This window comes from Telmatherina bonti (assembly GCF_933228915.1).
Source record: "Telmatherina bonti genome assembly, chromosome: 1".
Lineage (NCBI taxonomy): Eukaryota > Metazoa > Chordata > Actinopteri > Atheriniformes > Telmatherinidae > Telmatherina > Telmatherina bonti.
The window spans coordinates 31,785,464-31,805,551 of NC_136619.1; the positions used below are offsets into that span (position 1 = coordinate 31,785,464).

Here is a 20,088-nt window from a genome sequence, read left to right on the forward strand (position 1 = left end):
ATCCCCAAAGGGAAATTCAATATTGTAGTATATAATAATTAATTTGAGGAGGTCTTATTCTGGAGGCTGATGTTTGCTGGCAGGAATTATCTTCTGTATCTTTCAGTCTTACATCAGACCTGAAGAAGCCTGTCACTGAACACACTTTGTTGTTTCATCACTGTGTTGTGGAGAGGGTGTGAAGAATCCTCCATCATCTTCATCAGCTTGTGCAGCATTCTTCTTTGGACAATCAGCTCCAGCGGCTCAAGCACAGAACCAGCTTTCTTGATCAGTTTGTTGATTCTCTTCAAGAATTACATAGCTTCATTAGAATGCCTCAATTAATAATAAATGTCTTTTAAAAAAGATAGCTGCAGTTTTAGTAAATGAATGAAAGGAAAAGCTATTTTCTTCACTTGCTACTTTATTGCAATTAGCTTCAACAACCAAACTGCATTTAAACCACTGAGTTACACTGCTCATCTTGAATCCAGGATGCAGGAAAGATACCTATTTTTCTCAAGCAAGACAGGCACGTGTTGACTTGGTCAAGACAAATAGGCTGATGTTTTTACCTAGCCTCCAAACGTCCGAGCTTCAGACTTGAGGAGCTCTGATGGCATCATCAACCCTGATTAAGAAAAAAAAACTGCTCCGTCCATACAACTTAGAAGGATCTGGTGCAGATTGTAAAATTGTCCAGAATATTTCAGATGCCCTTTGTCTCTGAATAAATATTTGTTTTTACTGCTCTGCAGATAAATCTCAATTGGCTCACAAAATGTGGCTTTCTTTTGAGATACTGTAAAATTTACAAGTTGTATGACTTTGCATTTAATTCTAAATTAATCAAACAGTCAACAATTTGTCACATCAGGTTTCCTTTAGGATGAATGGTTTAATGTGCATATGATTGAGTCCTGAGTTCAATAAAATCTGTGTTAAAAAGAATATGTATTATCTTAATATAATACATAGACCAAATCATAATGTGATTTCTAAAAACAAACTGAAGAAATGCTATGGATCCATTCCATTAAAAACACTAGATCAGAATAAAAAGAAAAGTCAGATATTTGAGGAAAAAAAAAAAAAGCCATAGAACTTAATGGAAAAAAAAAATCAAAGAATCCAACCTATACATATTAATTAATTTATGTCAATTTCAATATGTGTTTACATTTTAACATATTTTCACAGAAAAAAAAAATAAATACAGAAAGAAAAAAAATTATACAAAAAATCAAAATACACAATGAGTGAATAGAAATAATCAACTTTTTATATTGCACATTTGATGTTTAATATTTGATTTAATTAATATTTCAGTATCTGGGGCAGCTGTGCACTTAACTGGCTGAACTGGTTTCAGCCGTTGATGCAAGTGACCCATGTTTGAATCCCCATCTGGATGGTTTTCCTTTGAGTTGGATTAAATATACATTTTCTAGCATGATTTTGTCACATAATGAAAGCTTTATAACAACTGTTCTGATTTTGCAAGGCATTGTACAAGTTAACAGGTTTTCATCTGACGTAGAAGTCTCGGGGCATGCTGCGGGGGGTGTAGGTGATACCGAAGCCGTTTCAAGAAAGAGGAGTTGAGCTTCATGGAGTTCCTGCCTTTCCAGATGACACAGTCTCTATCCTCCCTGAACTGTTTTAAGGCCTCTGGTTTTGAGTTTGCGCTTGACTCTTGTTTGGTCTCAGGTATGACGTAGACCAAATGAGTTTGGCGTTCCACAAGGGATGCGAGGACGTCATTAATCAGGTCAGAACCTGGATCAGAATCAGAAGAGCTGGGAACCAAAACCACAGAGCTGCTCTGCTCTGTGCAGCCAATCACAGCATCTGTAACATCTACAAAGGAAGCAGAGCTCAGGTTACTCTGTTAACACTCTTATAAAAATATGAAGAACAAGCAAAAAAACAACAAGCAAAATTAACGTTATTCATGTATACATAAGTAAACTGTACATGGTGATTACCTTTCTCTGGTAATGCATCATGACTGTAGAGGCAGAGACTGTACCCAAACCTCTCTTCTAAAACACTCTCCAGCCACCTTCTGTCATCTTCACCCAGTCCTCTGGCACTCTTGTAACCCAGTAAGAAAGCATCATAGCTTCTTACATCTAATCATAAGACAACAAACAACCGCAGCTCTGTCACAAATAAATCCAATAACTCACAGGGACACTGCTGAGACAAATTAAACATAAAGAAGTGCAGAAAGATAAAGTTTGAAGAAAATATTACTCTTCAAGTCAAACATGTCATTCCCACCTGAAGAGCTCCCACAGCAGCCTAACGTGTCTCTCAGGAAAAGTGCTATGTCGATTTTGAATTTTGCACAACCCGTTGCTGCTATAATGATCAAAAGTACCAATATGCAAACAATGCAGATGGGCACAGAGACGGGAACAGAACAAGCTGTGGGGAAATAATATTTGTGAACTTAAACTAAAAAGAGATGTCCGAAGACGGATTAAATCTTTCACTTTATTGTGTTCAGAGGTTTATGGTAGTTTACTGAAGTCAATGTGCCAAACATTTTACAAAACATACCTTTTTGTCTCAGTGTAATAGTGACAAAACTTGATAACTGATGGTCAGATTGCAGTTTGCAGCTGAAATTCTTTGACAGATCTTCCTCCGAGACCTTTTTTAAGACTAACGTTGTTGTCATCTTTATGTCGTCAGCATTCTGTTCCCTGGAACGTGAAGATATGGAAAGCAAAGGAAATTAATTTAAAGGAAAAGTAATTAAACTAAATGAAAAGATCCATAGATATGGAATTAAATGCAAATTGTTGCAACTTATAATATCCACATTTTTCAAAACACAATAGTTAAAGGGAGTTTGGACATGTGTTTAAACATTTACCAGGATTCATTGTAGAAAACTGGTAAACTGTCGTCTGCTTCTATGAATGAGTCTCCACTTAACCAGAAAACCAAGTCAGAACTGGAATACAAGACAGCTTTACATTCAATTGCCACTGTTGAGCCTGGAAAACAAAGCAAAGCAAAAAACAAAACAAAAACAGGTTTGACACAAACTGAATTACTGATTCAGTTTAAAATGATTTTGTTTGTGTGAATCTAAACAAGAACTCACCTAATTCAACAGGAAAAACATTGTTTTGTTTGGGTGCCAGAATCACTGATTGACCAGTTTGTTCTGTTAAACAACAACAACAACTAATTTGAATTTATGAATAATAGAAGTATAAACAAATGTATTAAACATATCAAACTAGAAAAGTACTCTGAGAGCGCAGACCAAGCAGCTCATTGCCACCCATTCAGTCAATTACACCCCATGCCATAGTCTAACAGTCATTCAAAACGGATACACTATTATTTGAAGTGTCTTGGCTATATGGTAGTGTTTTTAGCGTGTATATATATTTATTTGTTCCCTTCCAGTAGTGAAAATCAAACGATCCCCCATGTTTTCTGGTTCAGGATCTGAAAAGTTTTCTGACTTTGACAGTTTGTAAAACCTCTTGGGAACTTCTTCTGCATTTTCTGGCCAAGAGCACTGACCATTTATTGTGGAGTTCTTTGCATTTATACTGAAAATGGCCCGATCTTGTAAAGATAAAGAATCTTTCAAAACATCCAGATGAGGATCCAGTTCACTCCAAAAATGAAATGAAATCTAAGTTAGACCAAGACCTATTCTCAGAAAAAAAATCATGAAAATTTATTGTGTAGTTTTTGCTTTAAATTAAAAAAAAACACAGAAAGACAGACAGTCAGACAGACAGACAAACAATCAGATAAACACAGAAACCTAACATCCTGGGTGGATGAAAATAATGAAAAGCATGAATAGTTATAAATCTGGTTCTTACTGCTTGATTTGACATCAAGTACTACTGTAAAGGTCCTGTAGTAAATTTGACCATCATACTGGTAAGAGCGGGTGCAGGTGTAGCGACCGCTGTTTTTCTCTTCCACACTAAAGAAGTAATTCTCTGTTGTTGTTGTGTCACCCTCCTACAACAGGAAAAAATCAGTTTAAAACATTAAATCCACAAATGGATTAATATTCTACTGCACCAACATTCTGAAATAAAATATTCTTTAGACTCCATATCAGGCAGTTGTGTACCTTATTCCATGTTATGCTGTGGCTGGTAATATTAGAGTTATTGACCAAAGGGATGTTTACTTCGGGACAATACAGCATGCAGGGCTCTTGTGTGTAACATGTTGTAGGATATTGACCCCTTTCCTCATTCTCTTTGGTCTGTGTTGAGTATACAATCAGAGTAAACCAGAAGTCCCTGCTGGCATTCCTATAAAAACAAGAAAAAAAGTTGAAAAATGTCTAGTTTTGCCTAAAACAAAATAAAATAAAACAGATAAAAAAACATCTCATCACTTTTTCTAAACATCTTATCAGTATGTTTTGGAACTTTGAGTACTGATGTTCAGATGGATGTTACTTTGTATCCACATACCAAAAAATCAGTCAATCAACAGCCTTTCCTGTTAGGAGGGATTTGCTGGAGATATGGCAAAGGTTTTACTGTCAACAACTCATAGTTCAATATGACAGCCACGCCCCGATATGCTTCAGAGGATATACAGTATAGGAGCAGTTTAGAATAGAAAAGGGTACACAAGATTGGGCAGGTACAGTTTTAATGTTATGACTGACTTGACATTATTATTTGAAAGCTTTCTGTGTGCAAACTGCATGTTTATTATAAAGAAATGTCATTTCTAAGGTCAGGAGTGTTTTCAATCTTACCTTTGAGAACACGAGTAATTTCCCCCATGGCTTGCTGAAGCCCTGAGAATAATAAGGCTTTTCCCATCAATTAGCACTCCTATGTGACCCTGATCAGCTAATGTTGACTTACTATCAGTCAGATTCATTGCCTGACTAGTGGGAGTTGTCCAGATCACTTGGGCTTTGGGATTTTTATGTGGACAGTGCAGTGCAACCATCTCAGATGGTTTCACATATACTAATTTGGGTCTCAAGGACTGCACACCTGAAAAATGAAAAAATGAAGAATAATAAAAATGAAAAACTGTTTGTGAACCTTAGGGGGACATACCAAAACTGCATTTCTGAAATAAAACAGGTTAATGGCACGATCTAGAGAATAGATGTGTTGATTGACTTTTGGTGATCAGGTAAAGATTAGCTTCCACTTTCACTTCCACTGAACCTTTTGGCTGACTTGCTGAGGCTTGAATGTGGAGATAACTACCAGTATGAGACGACAAAAAACGGCTAGTTTCTACATGTTTTAACACTGTTATTAACTGTTATTTTACTCTGTTATTAACACTGTTTTCATATGTTTCACATGTGAATTTAAGATGATTTGGTTTCATTAGTGGAGCTTAACTGTGCTTGCTCTTTTAATTTTTTTTTTAAAATTGAATAAACATTTTGATTTTTCTGCTCAATTATGTTTAGCATGTAATGAGACACCTTTAAAATAAATTAAGAAAAATAAAAAGATAAAGATAAGTGTATAACAAAATTCAATTAATCATTAAATAAATGAATCAATATAAATAACGAATAAATGCATTTTAGAAAATAATTATATAAATAAGAGCTATTCAACGCAAACAAATAAAATGGATTAAATAGCCAAAAGAACAGTATGTTTCAAATTAGAAAAAATAGTCCAAGTGCAGAAAATGAATTGAATAACTATGAGAACATGTTTATATATATATATAACATTATATATATATATATATATATATATATATATATATATATATATATATATATATATATATATATATATATATATATATATATATATATAAACATGTTTATCTTGGGGTAGGTAAAAAGTTAAACTATTCAAAAACACCTATTCAAAGATTATTTTTACTGCTGAAGATTATAATCCCACTTTTCAATGTAAATATTTAGAACTACATAAACTATCCTATACTATAGGCTCCTATATTATAGGACTACAGTAGAAATAAATGATCGCTTACCTGTCAGTAATATGAGGAGGGCAGTCAAAACAGCCAGAAGCATTTCCTCCTTCATAACTGCATCTACACCTGTTGTTCAGTCAAGTCTGAGCCACAGCCTTTCCTCAGAAACGCTTGTAAAGCGTCCTCCAGAAAAACAAAACAGAGGAAGAGGAGGGCCGACACCCAGGCCAATACTGTAAATCTTTCACTAAAGCAACTCTATTTTCACTTTTGTTTCAATCCTTTCCTGCGCTCCTCAACACAACCTAATTCCAACTTCTCCACATGGGGTTTGATTTTCACACACAGCCTCCTGCCTCCACTTTTTATAGCTGGGTTAAGTTGCTTCGTAAAGCATGAGGGAAAACTGTTAACAGTAAGTTACATTTCCAAACTGATTTCAAGATGAAACCATTATTGACGCACGTGCGCTCTGCTCCCCATAGCGCTGCGTCTTCAGTGGATCTCTGTTGTCGTGTTGTGTTCGCAGTTGCACGCGGACAAGTCAGACTCTCCAGGAGCGTTTTAATGCTTCTTCCAGGAAGGATAACGGAGATGAGCGACATCCTGCAGCAGGTAGCCGATGAGGACAGACGGACACTGCGAGTTTTCTCCCAGCTCTCTAAAAACGGTCCGGTCTTCTTCTTCAACTCTTTTAATGCACCTTTGAACTAAAAAAGGCCCAACTGAATAGTTATTCGTAGTGTATCCTATGATTTTATTTAACTTATTAAACTATAACCTCTTTTATTTTTAGATATTGACTTTGTTTGGACAGAGATATCTTCTTACATCAAACGTCAGATGACTTTAAAGAAGGTAAGCCTGCATATCTATCTATCTATCTATCTATCTATCTATCTATCTATCTATCTATCTATCTATCTATCTATCTATCTATCTATCTATCTGTCTGTCTGTCTGTCTGCTTGTCTGTCTGTAGGGAGTCCACCTGTCAGGGCTGGGGACCTTCACATTTTCTCAGCAGGATTTTGACACTGGAAACAAGTTTACAAAGCTCCTCCAACCCATCTTCATCCTGGCTCGGAAACTAGTCCACTCTCTAGGTTTAAAGCAGACCAGACCGCTAGCTGCTGGTGAGCCCAAAAAGCACACGTTACCCTCTCCTGGTATGCTCCAATCAATAAAAAATAGGTTTAATGTAAAAGATACTGTATAATAAAGATCTGTAAAAAAAAAAAAAAAAAATCTCCATTGTTTTCCTATTACTACAGCTCCCACTTTAATGGGATAAAAAGACCAATCTAATACAGGAGAAACTGGAAGAGAACTAACTGCAGGACATCTTCACTGAAATGAATCATCAAATTTAAAACTGATGTGCAGGACTGCATGTTGCCAAATTATTTTGGAAACTTTGATGTGTGATATGTTTCAGTGCATGATTGTCACGATGAACATCAGGTGTGAGTCAAATGTCACTGTTTTATATTCCTCATTTGTATATTTCCATTACCTCAAAGCTTATAAATAGCCTCAGTAAGAAGAGAGCAGGCTTTACTCATTAACACATTACTAAAAGGGAATTGTATGTTTTCAAGCTCTATTGATGAATAACTGTTTTAAATTCACTTTGAATTCAGACATTATTACCTTAGAAAAACGGGAAATCATGATATAATGGAAAAAAGGATCAATAATTTAAACAACTGACAATACTGACAAGACACCGATCTTAGTATTGCTGGAGAATAAATGAAAAGCATTCATGGTTTCATAAACATACTTGACATTGTGACACTGTGTGTCTTTTGCAGCAACACATCTGCCAGTGGTGCAACTGAACTTTGCAGCTGTGTCACAAGAGACTTCTTTCAGCCGTGATAAAGTAGAGGGCTGTTACAGAGAAACTCTTCTGCTGCTCTTCAGAGCTTTGGCCTCTGAAAAAAATATATCCCTCACCTTCAAGGGAATAGGAGTTCTGTCCTTTAAGAATAACAAGGTGCCTCCTCTGCTCATACTGTATTTTGGTTTCTCAGTGTGGATTTGGACAGCAGATTAATTCTCAGTTGGTGTTGTTCAAAAGGTCCAGATGAAATTTAACAGGGATCTTCTGAATGCCGTGGATGGAACTGGTAGACTGCTGACAGGCTTGAAAACTGTGAGTTAAGAAGTCTGTTTGTGTGTTCCAGGTAATCAGTGTTAAGTGTGTGTATTCAGGCAGCTTGTTTGTAATTTCCTTTTTGTAGAGCGCTGGGAGCAGTGTGTCTTTACTCCCTAATGGATTGTGTAAGCCTCAAAGGCCCCCGGCTGCTGACCCTGTCATCCTGCCAACGATCTGCTCTCTTCAGCCTGACAACAAAGCTGGTGGTAAAGATGGAGAGGGCTTGTCACCAAGTCTGAAGGACAGGAATGCAGGAGGTAAAAGAAAAAAAACACTTCTGCAGAAGCCTGACGGTTAGGCCAGGAGGTTGACACAGCCTTAATTTATTACATTCAAATCTCTTTAAATTGTAACAGAGAGACAAAGGCACTTGGTTTTCACAGCAATATAGATGTTTACGTTTAAATAATGTTGATTTGCTAACGATAATTCTAATTTATAATTGATACAAACAATATTGTTTAGCTTAAGCATGATTTAGTCCAAGTTAGGGTCATGGTGAAGCTTGATCGTATCCCAGCAATCATCAGGTGAGAGGTAGGGTACACCTTGGACAGGCTGGGTGGTTCATCACAAGGTTATGATTTGTTATCATTTTAGCTAGTCAAGAAGTATGAAGACAGTTAAGTTAGATCCATAAAAATGACTATGAACCATAAAAATTGACATTTTTGGTAAAGGGACTAGTACTTATATAATACTTTTCCAGTCATGCAGACCACTCAAAACACTTTACACTACTTGTCACATTCACCCATTCACAACACACTCATACCCTGATAGGCACATTGGAGGGCAGCTTGGGGTTCAGGACACTTCGACATGTAGTCAGGGGAAGCCTAGAATCGACCTCCTGAGCTCCTCCTGAGCTACAGCCACCCCAATAAGTTTTGTGGTCTAATGAATGTTGCAGTCAGTAAACTTGATGTGGCTCTCTGATCAGGCCCACAAAACCCTCTGAGTCTGTCATCAGTGGCTGTTTTTGTAGCCAAAATTTTTCCTGGAATCATATCTGAGGATGTTATCCATATTGGCTATCTGCAGTCCTTTTTCTTTCCACATTTTTTATTTTAAAAAATATTGTCTTCTGATTCTAAACAAAAAAAATTTCTTTTCTAAAATAGAAAACTGTCCCTTTAAGTGATGTTGCCCTTGCGGATTAACTGGTTGCCCCAGCAGTTTGAGGTCATGCTGCCTGTTCTCACATTACACAAACTGGGTCAAGCTTTTCTTTCAGTTATGAATTGACAACTCTTTGAGATTGCTAAAAGGCTGCATAGGTGATCTGTTGGAGCTTCGGGACCCATGGCTCTTCAAGGTACTGAAACAAGCCTCTGAGATTTAAAGGATGTTGAGATGCTACAAAAACAGAAAAGCTACTAATGCAGAATAACACACTCAGTGATAACATATTAGAAGCAGATAAAACTATGAGCGAACCAGTTAAGTCTAATAGCAGTGAACCTACTCAGTGTTATGTTTCTCTGCAGAGCTTCTCCAACAGAGAATGTCTAAATCTAATCAGATACTGCTGCCTGCCAAGCTGAGAGCTGTCGACCTGACTGAGGAACTGAATCCAACCCCCCCTGTGGAGTCCACAAACAAGTACTCAACACTCAAAGATACAAAAACACACATAAGGACCAGAACAGTGTCTCTGGAGTGGTTCAGCTTGCACTGCACTGAGCTGCAGTTTGCTGGTAGATGAGTCAGTGAGAGCTGAGAGCTCAGTGGTGGTCTCACATTGTCACTGTCCACAGGCAGCTTTGCAGCTTCATCAATGATGCACGACTACCCATGGGACAGAATGTCTTTTGTTCTCATGTCCATGCATGTCAGTTTCCACACACAATCACATGCAAACACACTCATCTGCAATCTCTGTAAACTGCAAATGTTTCCACTTGGTCATTCTGTCCACCAGCAAGCGTCACCACTCAATAAAATCCCATATTTATTTTACTATTGGCAGGTTTTGGATGAGAAGCATATTATCTGTTGTTATAACGCTGTTTCTCACTTTTAAGGTTTTTGGGATAAAAGACATGCAAGAAAGAGTTTTTGTGACAGACCTATGTGGGACTAGATTTCTGCATTATTATTATAATGCATTTCTTGCTTCTGCTCTCATTTCTGCTCTCGCTTCTGCTTGCATTTCACCATACTTTCCCCTCCATCGTTATGATGAGAAAGTACACCAGTGTTGTCTGGACCCAGGCGTATTACTAGGATACACCTATTTTTGTGGATTCAGTCCATTAAAAAAGCATTTTTCACAATTTTTATATCTTCATGACTCATGCACGAGCGTCATATGTATTTCCAATCGTCCTCCTTATTGACTCCTATGCAGAGGAGGAAACAGCAGAAGACAGCTGCTAGAAGAATGTTTAACTAACCTCTCAAACAACATACTGTGACCTCGCAGAACAAATTAGATCCACTAAGATTCAGCATCTATTTTGTGTTGATCTGCATGTCCCTTTTCAGTCACGAAGTGGGGTGAAGCCTCATCGTAAATCTGAAATTATAGGACCACAGTTAAAGGCTTGTCTCCAAATTCTGATTGTGGGTGATGACACCTCTGAATATTGAGGTTTTTATTGCTGGCCCTCAACTTCTGCCACTAAATACATGGACTCTTATTGCTAACAATGCCTTTTCAGTCCACTTAGTTGGTAATATATATTTTTCCGGTATTTTTTTTTTACAAGAGAGGGCCTGAATAGGCCAGGAGTTGAACTGCTCTCCTACAACTTTTCTTCCTCACTCCATTACCGACTCTTCCACAGACAAGGACAATAGACAAGCAAAGTCAAAACGGAAAGCAGAAAGGCATTACATGAAGGAGAGCCAACTCAGCACCATTGAAGCAAGCTTTGATCAATAGAAACATCACAAACATTAAGATGATATTTAGCTTCTTTCTTCACTTTCTCGTCCTCTTCAGGTTGTATAGATGCCATCCTGGGCCACTCTGTGAGAGATTACTGTACAAAATAACTCTTGAATATTTTAACTTTGGACTTTCTCAACACGTAACAGATCCAACTTAAAACAGTTGAATCAGATTATTATCAAAAGTCCAAACATTTTTTTATGTTGCCGTAACTGACGCTGTCGTTTCTGATCAAGACTGTTCTCTGTTTAAAATGACAATCTCTGCTAGTGTTAGAGGAGGTTACATTAAGCTTAGCTTGCATTGACACCGGTGCCTCTTTACTATTTGACTCATAAAGGAAACACATGCATGTAATGCATGTATCTCTGAAAGATACTTCAGTACCTAAAGTCCACAACCTGTTGCCTTGTACCAAATTTTACAAAGCCTAATCTGTAGGGATCAGTCATACAAATAGCAGCATTCGTACATGCTGTCCCACCTCTGGAATACACTCATTGCACACCGGAAGTGTGCAAAAACTATCACTCATATAAATTAGGCCTAAAAGAAGCTGTTTACTGCAGCCTTCGTGTAAATTTATGGTTTGTTCTAATATTTTATGAGAAGAAAAAATTAAGATTAAAAAAAATGTTAGGGGTGAAATGTCCAAACATTTTCCAGAAAACCTCTAAAGTTTAAGTGGGGAAAATGTGCATAATGATCATATCTTGATGCTGACTCTGACCTTGTTAAAGGACTTCCTTCCAACCTGTTACAAGATCCTTTCCTCTAAATTTTTAAAGTTTCTGCTTATTTATTTATTTTTTTTAATTCTATGGAAAAAGAAGATTAACTACGACTGTATTTGCATCTGCAGATAAAGATTAGCATGGAATACAGGCTTGTGCATGTGTGAATGTTTGAGACTGCTAAAAAAAAAAAAGACCATAGACTGTATATGCAGCGTATAAGTTAAGGTTAGGGGAATCATAACTGTTATATTACACTTTTTCTGGGATATGACAATAAAATAACAGGTTTTTTTTATGTACAGCGTACATTAGCATAAAAATCTGCTCTTTCTCAGGCCCACAACCTCCAACTCCCTCCAAATGGCACCTCCTGATGTGAAGGAACATCTTGAGAATGGAACCTGCTTGATGAACACATACGCTGGACAGGTGAGTTTGCACATGTTTGACTGTTGTTTATTCAATTCAGGGGGGATTTTTCTGTGAAATGGCAAATAAGACTGAAATGGAAAGACTTAAAATGCGTTGCTATATGTGCAACCCACCTCTTACCATGACAACGCCAGAAGCAAACTTTAACTGGATGTTTTATAGCATTTAACCACACAGTTTCATTTCCTTTCACAATTTACACAGAACTTTTTCCATCCACAATTTCTTTAGATATACATCCAATTCAGCAACTATTAGATTACAAACACAGTTAGTTAATAGATTGTTGAAAAATTGGCATCTATAAAGACAGTAATCTTTTTGAAAGTTAATAAAGAATAGACATAGGCAGCTTAAAGGGGGTCACCGGAGGGCGGAATGCAACGTTGCTCTGTCTGCTGGATGTGTAACTAACCACAATGCTCTCTGTTGGATGTGTAACTAACCACCTGTCGCTGTAGGAGCTGTGCCACCTGTGTATACAACGGGAACGAAGAAATGTTCCAGTGTATTTGAGGGAGCAGCAGCAGGCAGAAGACAAAGCTCAAGAGAAAGCCTTACTGCTCAATGAGCAACTGAGAGACAAGCAGCATATGGAGCAAGAACGGGTGTGTGTTTGTTTGTGCTCATGTATGTCAACAGCACATCAATATGTTAGTGTTACAACAAGAGCCAGCAGCTACAAAACAATTTACAGACCCTGAATGAACAATGAATGTTGACATCAGCATACTAACATGTTCACGTGTTGGGCTTCAAATATACATGCACACATATGAAACATTGCTAATGTTCAGTGAATCATTATTTGGGAAACCATGCTTGATGACTGATAAATGCCAATGGAGACAGGTCTGTATCTTCATTTAAAACATCATAAAATGAAATTTAAACTGATTATCAAACTGTTTTACATGCAAAGACCACACCCTAAAAAATGCAAGTATCCTAGTTTAATAACGTATGGATGATGTCAAGCAAGCTTTCCAAAGGTTTTTTGATCAGTAGTGTCTTGAGTGAAGAAGATTGTATTGTCTGGCCAGTTAGACAATGCCTGTACATATCTGGTTTCCACACAGGTTATTTAGGAAGTTGCATGAGACAGTAATATTCATCCATTTTCTCAACCATTTAGTCCAACTCAGGGTTGCGGGAAGCTGGAGCATATCCAAGCAATCTTTGCGCGAGAGGCAGGGTACACCCTGGACAGTTTGCCATCCCATTACAAGGTCAAAACAGTGATGTATCTAATAAAATCACAATATAACAATGGACAAAAAATGCTTTACACAAGTAAAACCTATTGGAAAAAAACGTCTCAATACCAGGTTCTTGTGCGGAGCAAACCAATCTGTATAATAAACATTGTTTAAAAGAGAAATAATACAGTTACCCAAAAGAACATGCCAGGGGAATAATTTCCGTAATTACATTCTGGCATAATCTGAGACCGGTGGCAAAAACAAAAGCAGATTAACATGTAAAGACACAAATATCTGTAAGACTTATAGTTAAAACAATACTACATACTACATGATTTGTTTTGATGATATGCTGACATTTATTATGTACATTCCTGGAGTTGTTGCCCTGTAGGGTCCTGGGACTGGGAAAATGAGCCTCATGACTTTTTTTTTTTCCCATCTGAGAGCATCACATGCAAGTTATATTTTGCTTTGTGGCAATGTGTCACATGCCGGCATCACTACACAGTTTTTTCTTAAACATGCGCTGGGGTTTATTTCGCAAAGTGATGCAAGATTACAAAATTGAAAAAAAAAAAAAATCTAGGAAAGGTCCTGGAGAAAAAACAGTGTATGAGTTAAGAGAAAAGTCAACAAAGGAATTGACTTTAGTGGATGCAACACCAATACGGAATTAAAACCTTTGTGATGGGATGCCAAAGTATGAAAATCTGCCGAAGCTCAGTCAGTAATGCAGTTTTAATACTGCCGTCAAACTTGAAACAGTTTAGTCCCTTTTGATGATTTAGATGACAGAAAACCAGACCCAGAAATACAAAATTGTTGAAAAACTTTTCATTATCATATGGAATAGTAAACCAGCCTACATGCTTTGCCTAAAAGTTTTTTACTGCAGTTATTATAATGGCACAGTAAAGCAACACAACACATGATGAAAAATCCTAATCCCTCACAATATATTCATGGAACAAGTAATTTCTCTATGAAATACACACTGACCTGTGTAATATGTGACATTACTGTTTCCAGTTTTTACCATCAACATGATGATTAAAAGAACTGCATTTTTCTGGCAGGTGAGACTAATTGAACAGCGTGAGCATGCAAAGCAGGTAGCTGCATTTAACATGAAAATGTCACAGGAGAGAGAGAAGACTTCCTCTCCCGTCATCCCTGTGAGTAATACAAGAAGCTTGATGGACATGAAACCCGTGACCTTTACAAATTTGTATCCTCTCCTGATACCTGTGGTGACTAGAATAGGGATGTGGAGAGTTATGGTTTATTATGACGAATTGTGGCTGAATCTTTTTACACAACTGCGTAGCACTTCCTACGCGTGATTCACAGTGACAAGGAATTTGTGTAGAAGAAATAATAAGATACTTGGAACTGTTGTGGGGGATTGGTCAGTAAAAATGTGGCTGATACTAATTTTTTCAAAGGGAATTTCTTAGATCTTTGTATTCAAGTAAATATGTCAATACTGTAATTTGAGTAACAACAAAAATACATCGGGAAGCAGCTACTAATGGTTTCAGAAAAATGTAGGCAACAATATAATTAAATCCTGCAAATCTTGACACACTTATTTAAGTTTGCTCTCTGGGTCTTGTTTAGAACACATTCATCTTTCCGGCTCGGCCCCTCACACCTCCAAGAAGGATTCAACAGCATCGTTACATGAACAATATCTTGAGCCAAATAGAGAGCCGACGGAAACACAAGGTGATAGACCAACAGAATCGTCTTCTCATGGAGCACCATGACCAGGTCCAGCTGATCCAAGAGTGAGTAACTGTAACAGTGTAGGGATTTCAGATACTTATCTGTGGAGACAATGTGCATGTCATTGGGTGCTTTTTCAGGACAGCTTTGCAGAGGGCCCAGGAACTCCAGCAGAAACAGGAGAAAACCAAACTTTATAAGACGTCTCTGGACACTCAGGCAAGAAAACACTCCACCAAATGGTTCAGATTTTATTTCTCCTTTTTTTAATAGTTTACTCCTCTTTGTACAAATACTCATCAGTACTTGAATTCGGAAGCAAGTGATTAACACAATGTTAGATTTAGTTTAATGAGAGATTTGCTTCAAATGGTTTGTATTTATGAAAGAATATTAAAATTGATTTCAAATACCTGTACTGAATTCTCATAATAATAATAAGAAACTACTTTTGGGCATTGTTTAGATGTTAATCTTTAAACTGAACAACTAACACAAGCCAGTTATTCTCACACTGCTGAGGGACACAACCTAATTCCACATACTATAGTTTTTGGTCTGTTTATTGTTGAACAAATTCTAGTATCATATTTTTTAATTATAACTATGTCCAAATAAGCACATACCATCAAGCTCTCTCTAAAGTTCTCTATAAATGTCCACAAGTAATAAAAAGAGTGCAATTAAACACACATTACTGCTGAAAAATTTAGAGGAATCTTCTTGGCCACAGAAGATTCCAATTGTTTTATGACTTCCAGTCATAAAACAATTGTTGCAATTTCTATTTTCCTGCTCGGTTTTCTGGTACTTTCTGGTCTTCTTAGTTTCAATGTGCTGTTCAGGTTGAGGAAGGTTAGAGGCCAGAGGAAGGCAGCAGTATATGGAAACCCACCCATCCTGCTTGTAGAGTGCATGCTGGCTGCCCAGACAAACAAATGAGCCATCACTGACATGTTTTCATAATTTTGATTTTCTACTTACATGTGAGATTAGCTTGTAAATTGTGCTTTAGGTGGGAAATAAGAAGTGCATGCCGACACCAGAGTGCCACCCTGACCATCCAAGGTTCAACCGCTGTGGAACTGCAGTGAGCAACACAGAGGGTCGCGAAAGAGCACAGAAGGTCATCTTTGATTTTAGATATTCTGACTTCCTGCTTTACTACCGACATGACTTACTGTATCTGTGCTTCTAAGTGGAAGTGATATGTTCCATATGACAGCTCTTTCAGGTAAATCTTACCACTGCTGCTCAGAGGAAGAAGGAAGAACTTCAGAACCGTCAGCTACAGCTGGAGAAAGAAAGGGAAATGCTGAAACACAACAAAACGGAGTGAGTAAAATGAGGGTGGGAATTAAATAAGTTGGCAAGAAGCGAAATGTTAAGAGAAGAAAGGCAGAGTGAGTCTAAAATTTGCTTTCTGGTCAGGCTTATACTGGACCGCATCAATTTCTTTGAAAAGAAGCATAACATCAGTAAGTCGCTGGAGGATGAGTGGGGTCGCAGTGTTAAACTCAAACATGAACGAGAGGAGGAAGAGAGGCGCTTCATGAGGTGTGTTCAAATCTTAAAATAAAAACAAAAATGTTGGTGGAATGGAACATACATCTATTCTCTTGGTTTATTGTGTCCAGAAAGTGACATTTCCATTATTTGTGGAAAATGTGTTTCATGCTGTTTTATGAGGTGACGATTAACTTGCTACTTGTCTTAAAAATACTGTTCAAACATTTCTGTCTGTGTGAGCAGTGCTGCTGGTCCGCTCCTTGTTGATAAGCTAAAGGAATACAAGCGCTGCTGTCAGTGTAAGAGGAAGACCACCAACTGTGGAGAGACCAACATCTGGAAAGATTCTCATCACCTTGCTGGTTCACAGTTCATGATCTGATGAACAGTGAAGTGAAGCACGGCACCTAGACATCAATACCTGAAATCTTCAATTTGTCAAGTTGTTGAAACAACATATGCATGTGGTCTGCTTTGTTGTTAGTGTGCTGTCTTCTGTTTTAATGGTTTTTCCTTTTTTGGATCTGTATTTTAAATTTGTGTCTGCTGTAATTTGATTTTCACAAAATTAAAGTTATTTTGTTACTGATCAGTCAAGGAGTTAAATATTTCCCGTTACTTGGTCTTCTTTCTTTGTGAAATGGGTTCTATAAGATGCAAAAAATATTTTTAAATTTATCTAGAACCATATTGACAAGATGACAGAATAACTGACAGGTGACCAATATACAGGACTGCATATTCTTTCAGTTCAGTGAATTATACATTTATTTGTGTATGCTGCAGCAAATATACCCATGCTGTGTTATGCATATAGAAAACCTTTAGTAAAAAGCTACAGTCATTGTTTTTTTGTTTTTTTTTTCAGATTCATCTGTGGAGTCCAGATTCAGACTATTTTGTGACAATTAAAAGGATTCTGTGCAACGTTTGGCCACTAGGGGCTCTAAACCTGTAATCTGCTACAGGCTACACCAGAGTGTTGCTAAACAGTAAAACACTCACACACAGCAAAAACTACCCCAAAAACATTACTATAAATTACAGTTTTGAATATCAAATGAAGCATTAAAATGACACAACTCATGTCACTAACTTACTCTTTTGAAAATGTCTGCATTAGCCCTTAGCTTATGATACATTGCAGTAGTACTGCTTTTTATTGAATAACGTATGAAAGCAATAAAACTAAACCAATTCGGCTGCTAATTATTCTGTTACTTTGATATTTACATGAATTATACAAAATGCATTTGTTGCATGCAAACCAGGCCAACTTGTGCAAAATGTTTAGGGAGTCTCATTAGCTTTGACCTGTAGCCGATTAGCTTCAACTAGCCATATTTGGCTTCTACTAAACAAAAATAAAGACAGACTGCAACACTCTGCATCTCTTCAGGCACCTATTGTCATGAATAAATGCTGGCTGAGAGATGTGAAAAAGTTTTTCACATTTAGCTACATTTTTAAAACAAGCAAAAAGCTAACTTACTAGTCTAACAATACAGAGGCATACAGAGAGTGGGTTTTATCTTTGCCAAGGCTGACTCGTGTCTTTCCTCCAGTGCGATCCCTTTCCGGCTGTCTCTTTCCTCAGACACCGTTCTCACCTTCTGACTTTATTCAGCCATAATAAACTTTAATTCAAAGAGGATATAAAAGTAGCACAAAGCGGAGCCCTTTGTTTTTATAGAGGGACACCCTTAAGCCTTCAGGTCACATGATCCGATGAGAGACTGGCCGCTTCTGCAAAGTTACAATGTGGTTTATAAAGAAGGCAGCTTCACTGAAGCACCAACAGTCATGAAGTGCTGTATATTGACGTTAAAAATGGTCCATTGTTACTCACATTAGACTAATGTTTTGGTCAAAAGTTGCACGATATCACTTTAACTCCCATTAACCTATTTGAATCATAACAGGAAATCCACTTGAAATATCCTGGCAACCAACTGTTAGTTCCCTAGCAACTAACCTCAACAAACACTCATCTGCAATCTTACAGAATTCTACTGTGACACTTTTTTGTTGTTTTTTTTTAAAGAAACTTGATGAGTAGATTAATTTTTAAACAATAGCACCCACACTAACCATTAAGTCTGCATTAGCAACAATCTCAAAGGTCCTTAGTGGATTATTTGTAATTAAATAACAGATGAAGGATGAAACTGACTGGTTTCACTCCATGAAAAACAAAACTTAAGAAATGTGTAACCCTCTCAAAGTACTTTTCAAAACTCCTATTTTTTTTATCTTGCTTTACTTACAAACCTGTGATTCTGCAAGATCCTTTTTGTTGCCTGAGACAATCTGTAATGTCTTGGACACCTGCATAGAATACAGGCAGTCATTTGTAATTTGCATTATTCGAATACACAAATAAAGTCATGTTTATTCAGAGGTTTTCTTTTCAGATGTTTTTACAAAGCTGACTATGTAAGGTGACTGATATAAAGAACAAGTTTGCAAAAAGCTAATTGTTGATAAGCATATATGTCAAGGTGCTTTGTTAAAATGGCTTCCGCAAAGTAAAAAACAAACTCTTTCTCATTTTGTTTTACTTTTCTGCTTCGCCTCGTGTAACTGATCCTCTATTTTTTCATTTGTGTACAAAATGAAGAAAGTTGTTCTCACAATATGAAATGTATAGTTTATGAAGCAATTTAGGACGCTCACTAATTTCTGTTTGTTGACCAGGAAAGGCTGAGTTGGAGCTAGTAAAGTGAAAGAAAAAGGTTATGTCAAAGTGGTCTACTCTTGCCAATAGATATGAAATACTTTATTGGGTAGCTCTCTGACGCCAAATGCTGATTTCATAAATCTTTGACATGGACAGGTATAATAGATGAAAGCAAGGAACCTCATGAGAGCCAGAAGTTAGTGAGGACTGTGGGGTGAGAAAGCATGGACCATCAGAATCATATCCTCCTGACTACCAGTAGTTCAATTTGTCCTCTGTGGAGGACCTTTGTAAACCTAAATATTTTAATCTCCCTGAATGCTACTGAACTAACACCTTTTGGTTTTTTAAGAGGACATTTAGTGCTTTTAAATTGTACCTCATTTGTGGGGGTGGGGCTTTGTGAACTTTTTTTGTCTCTTCAAGAAAAATGGCCTCCATTGCAACAAGCATGTTTCATGGGAAGAGCAAAAGTGCATAATACTTTTCTTTGTGCTGATTTTTACTTGAAATTTCGTAGTTTTATTTTCATTGAATATCTTATAAACACACTAAATCGTTTCTTAGATAAATATAACTATATTTTACCACAATATTTAAAAGTTTAAGGATTGTCCTCCGTAGTGGACATTTGTAGTTACACATTTTTTTTCCTGGTAGTCAGGAGGATATCAAGTGTTTCTTCATAAATCATAAGCTTCAAACAAACTGGAGCAAAGATAAAAGTAAAGAAAACAAAACAAGAAAATGATGAAAGGAAATATGCATCTTTGATATGGGAGGATGGGTTCATGTTGTGGATCGTGGTGATAAAT

The 20,088-nt window shown here is 37.1% G+C and overlaps 2 protein-coding genes across 2 annotated transcripts; one reads left to right on the top strand and one right to left on the bottom strand.

The window, feature by feature from the left end:
* Positions 1-1,498: 1,498 nt before the first annotated feature.
* Positions 1,499-6,031, bottom strand: LOC306774433 (interleukin-1 receptor accessory protein-like; the record flags this gene model as incomplete). The annotated part of the gene is made up of 9 exons (XM_079264463.1): positions 1,499-1,842; positions 1,971-2,117; positions 2,269-2,415; positions 2,551-2,696; positions 2,870-2,993; positions 3,846-3,990; positions 4,106-4,292; positions 4,751-4,997; positions 5,977-6,031. 9 exons carry the CDS (start codon positions 6,029-6,031, stop codon positions 1,499-1,501), a joined length of 1,542 nt encoding a protein of 513 aa, XP_079120589.1.
* A 432-nt stretch (positions 6,032-6,463) lies between these two features.
* Positions 6,464-18,786, top strand: LOC306774921 (coiled-coil domain-containing protein 81-like). Its single transcript, XM_079265111.1, has 16 exons — positions 6,464-6,589; positions 6,716-6,777; positions 6,902-7,055; positions 7,737-7,921; positions 8,006-8,080; positions 8,169-8,340; positions 9,574-9,688; positions 12,055-12,148; positions 12,613-12,759; positions 14,433-14,531; positions 14,977-15,146; positions 15,225-15,303; positions 16,100-16,210; positions 16,310-16,419; positions 16,516-16,641; positions 16,837-18,786. Exons 1-16 carry the CDS (start codon positions 6,514-6,516, stop codon positions 16,973-16,975), a joined length of 1,914 nt encoding a protein of 637 aa, XP_079121237.1. The 5' UTR covers positions 6,464-6,513; the 3' UTR covers positions 16,976-18,786.
* The last annotated feature ends 1,302 nt before the right edge of the window (positions 18,787-20,088 follow it).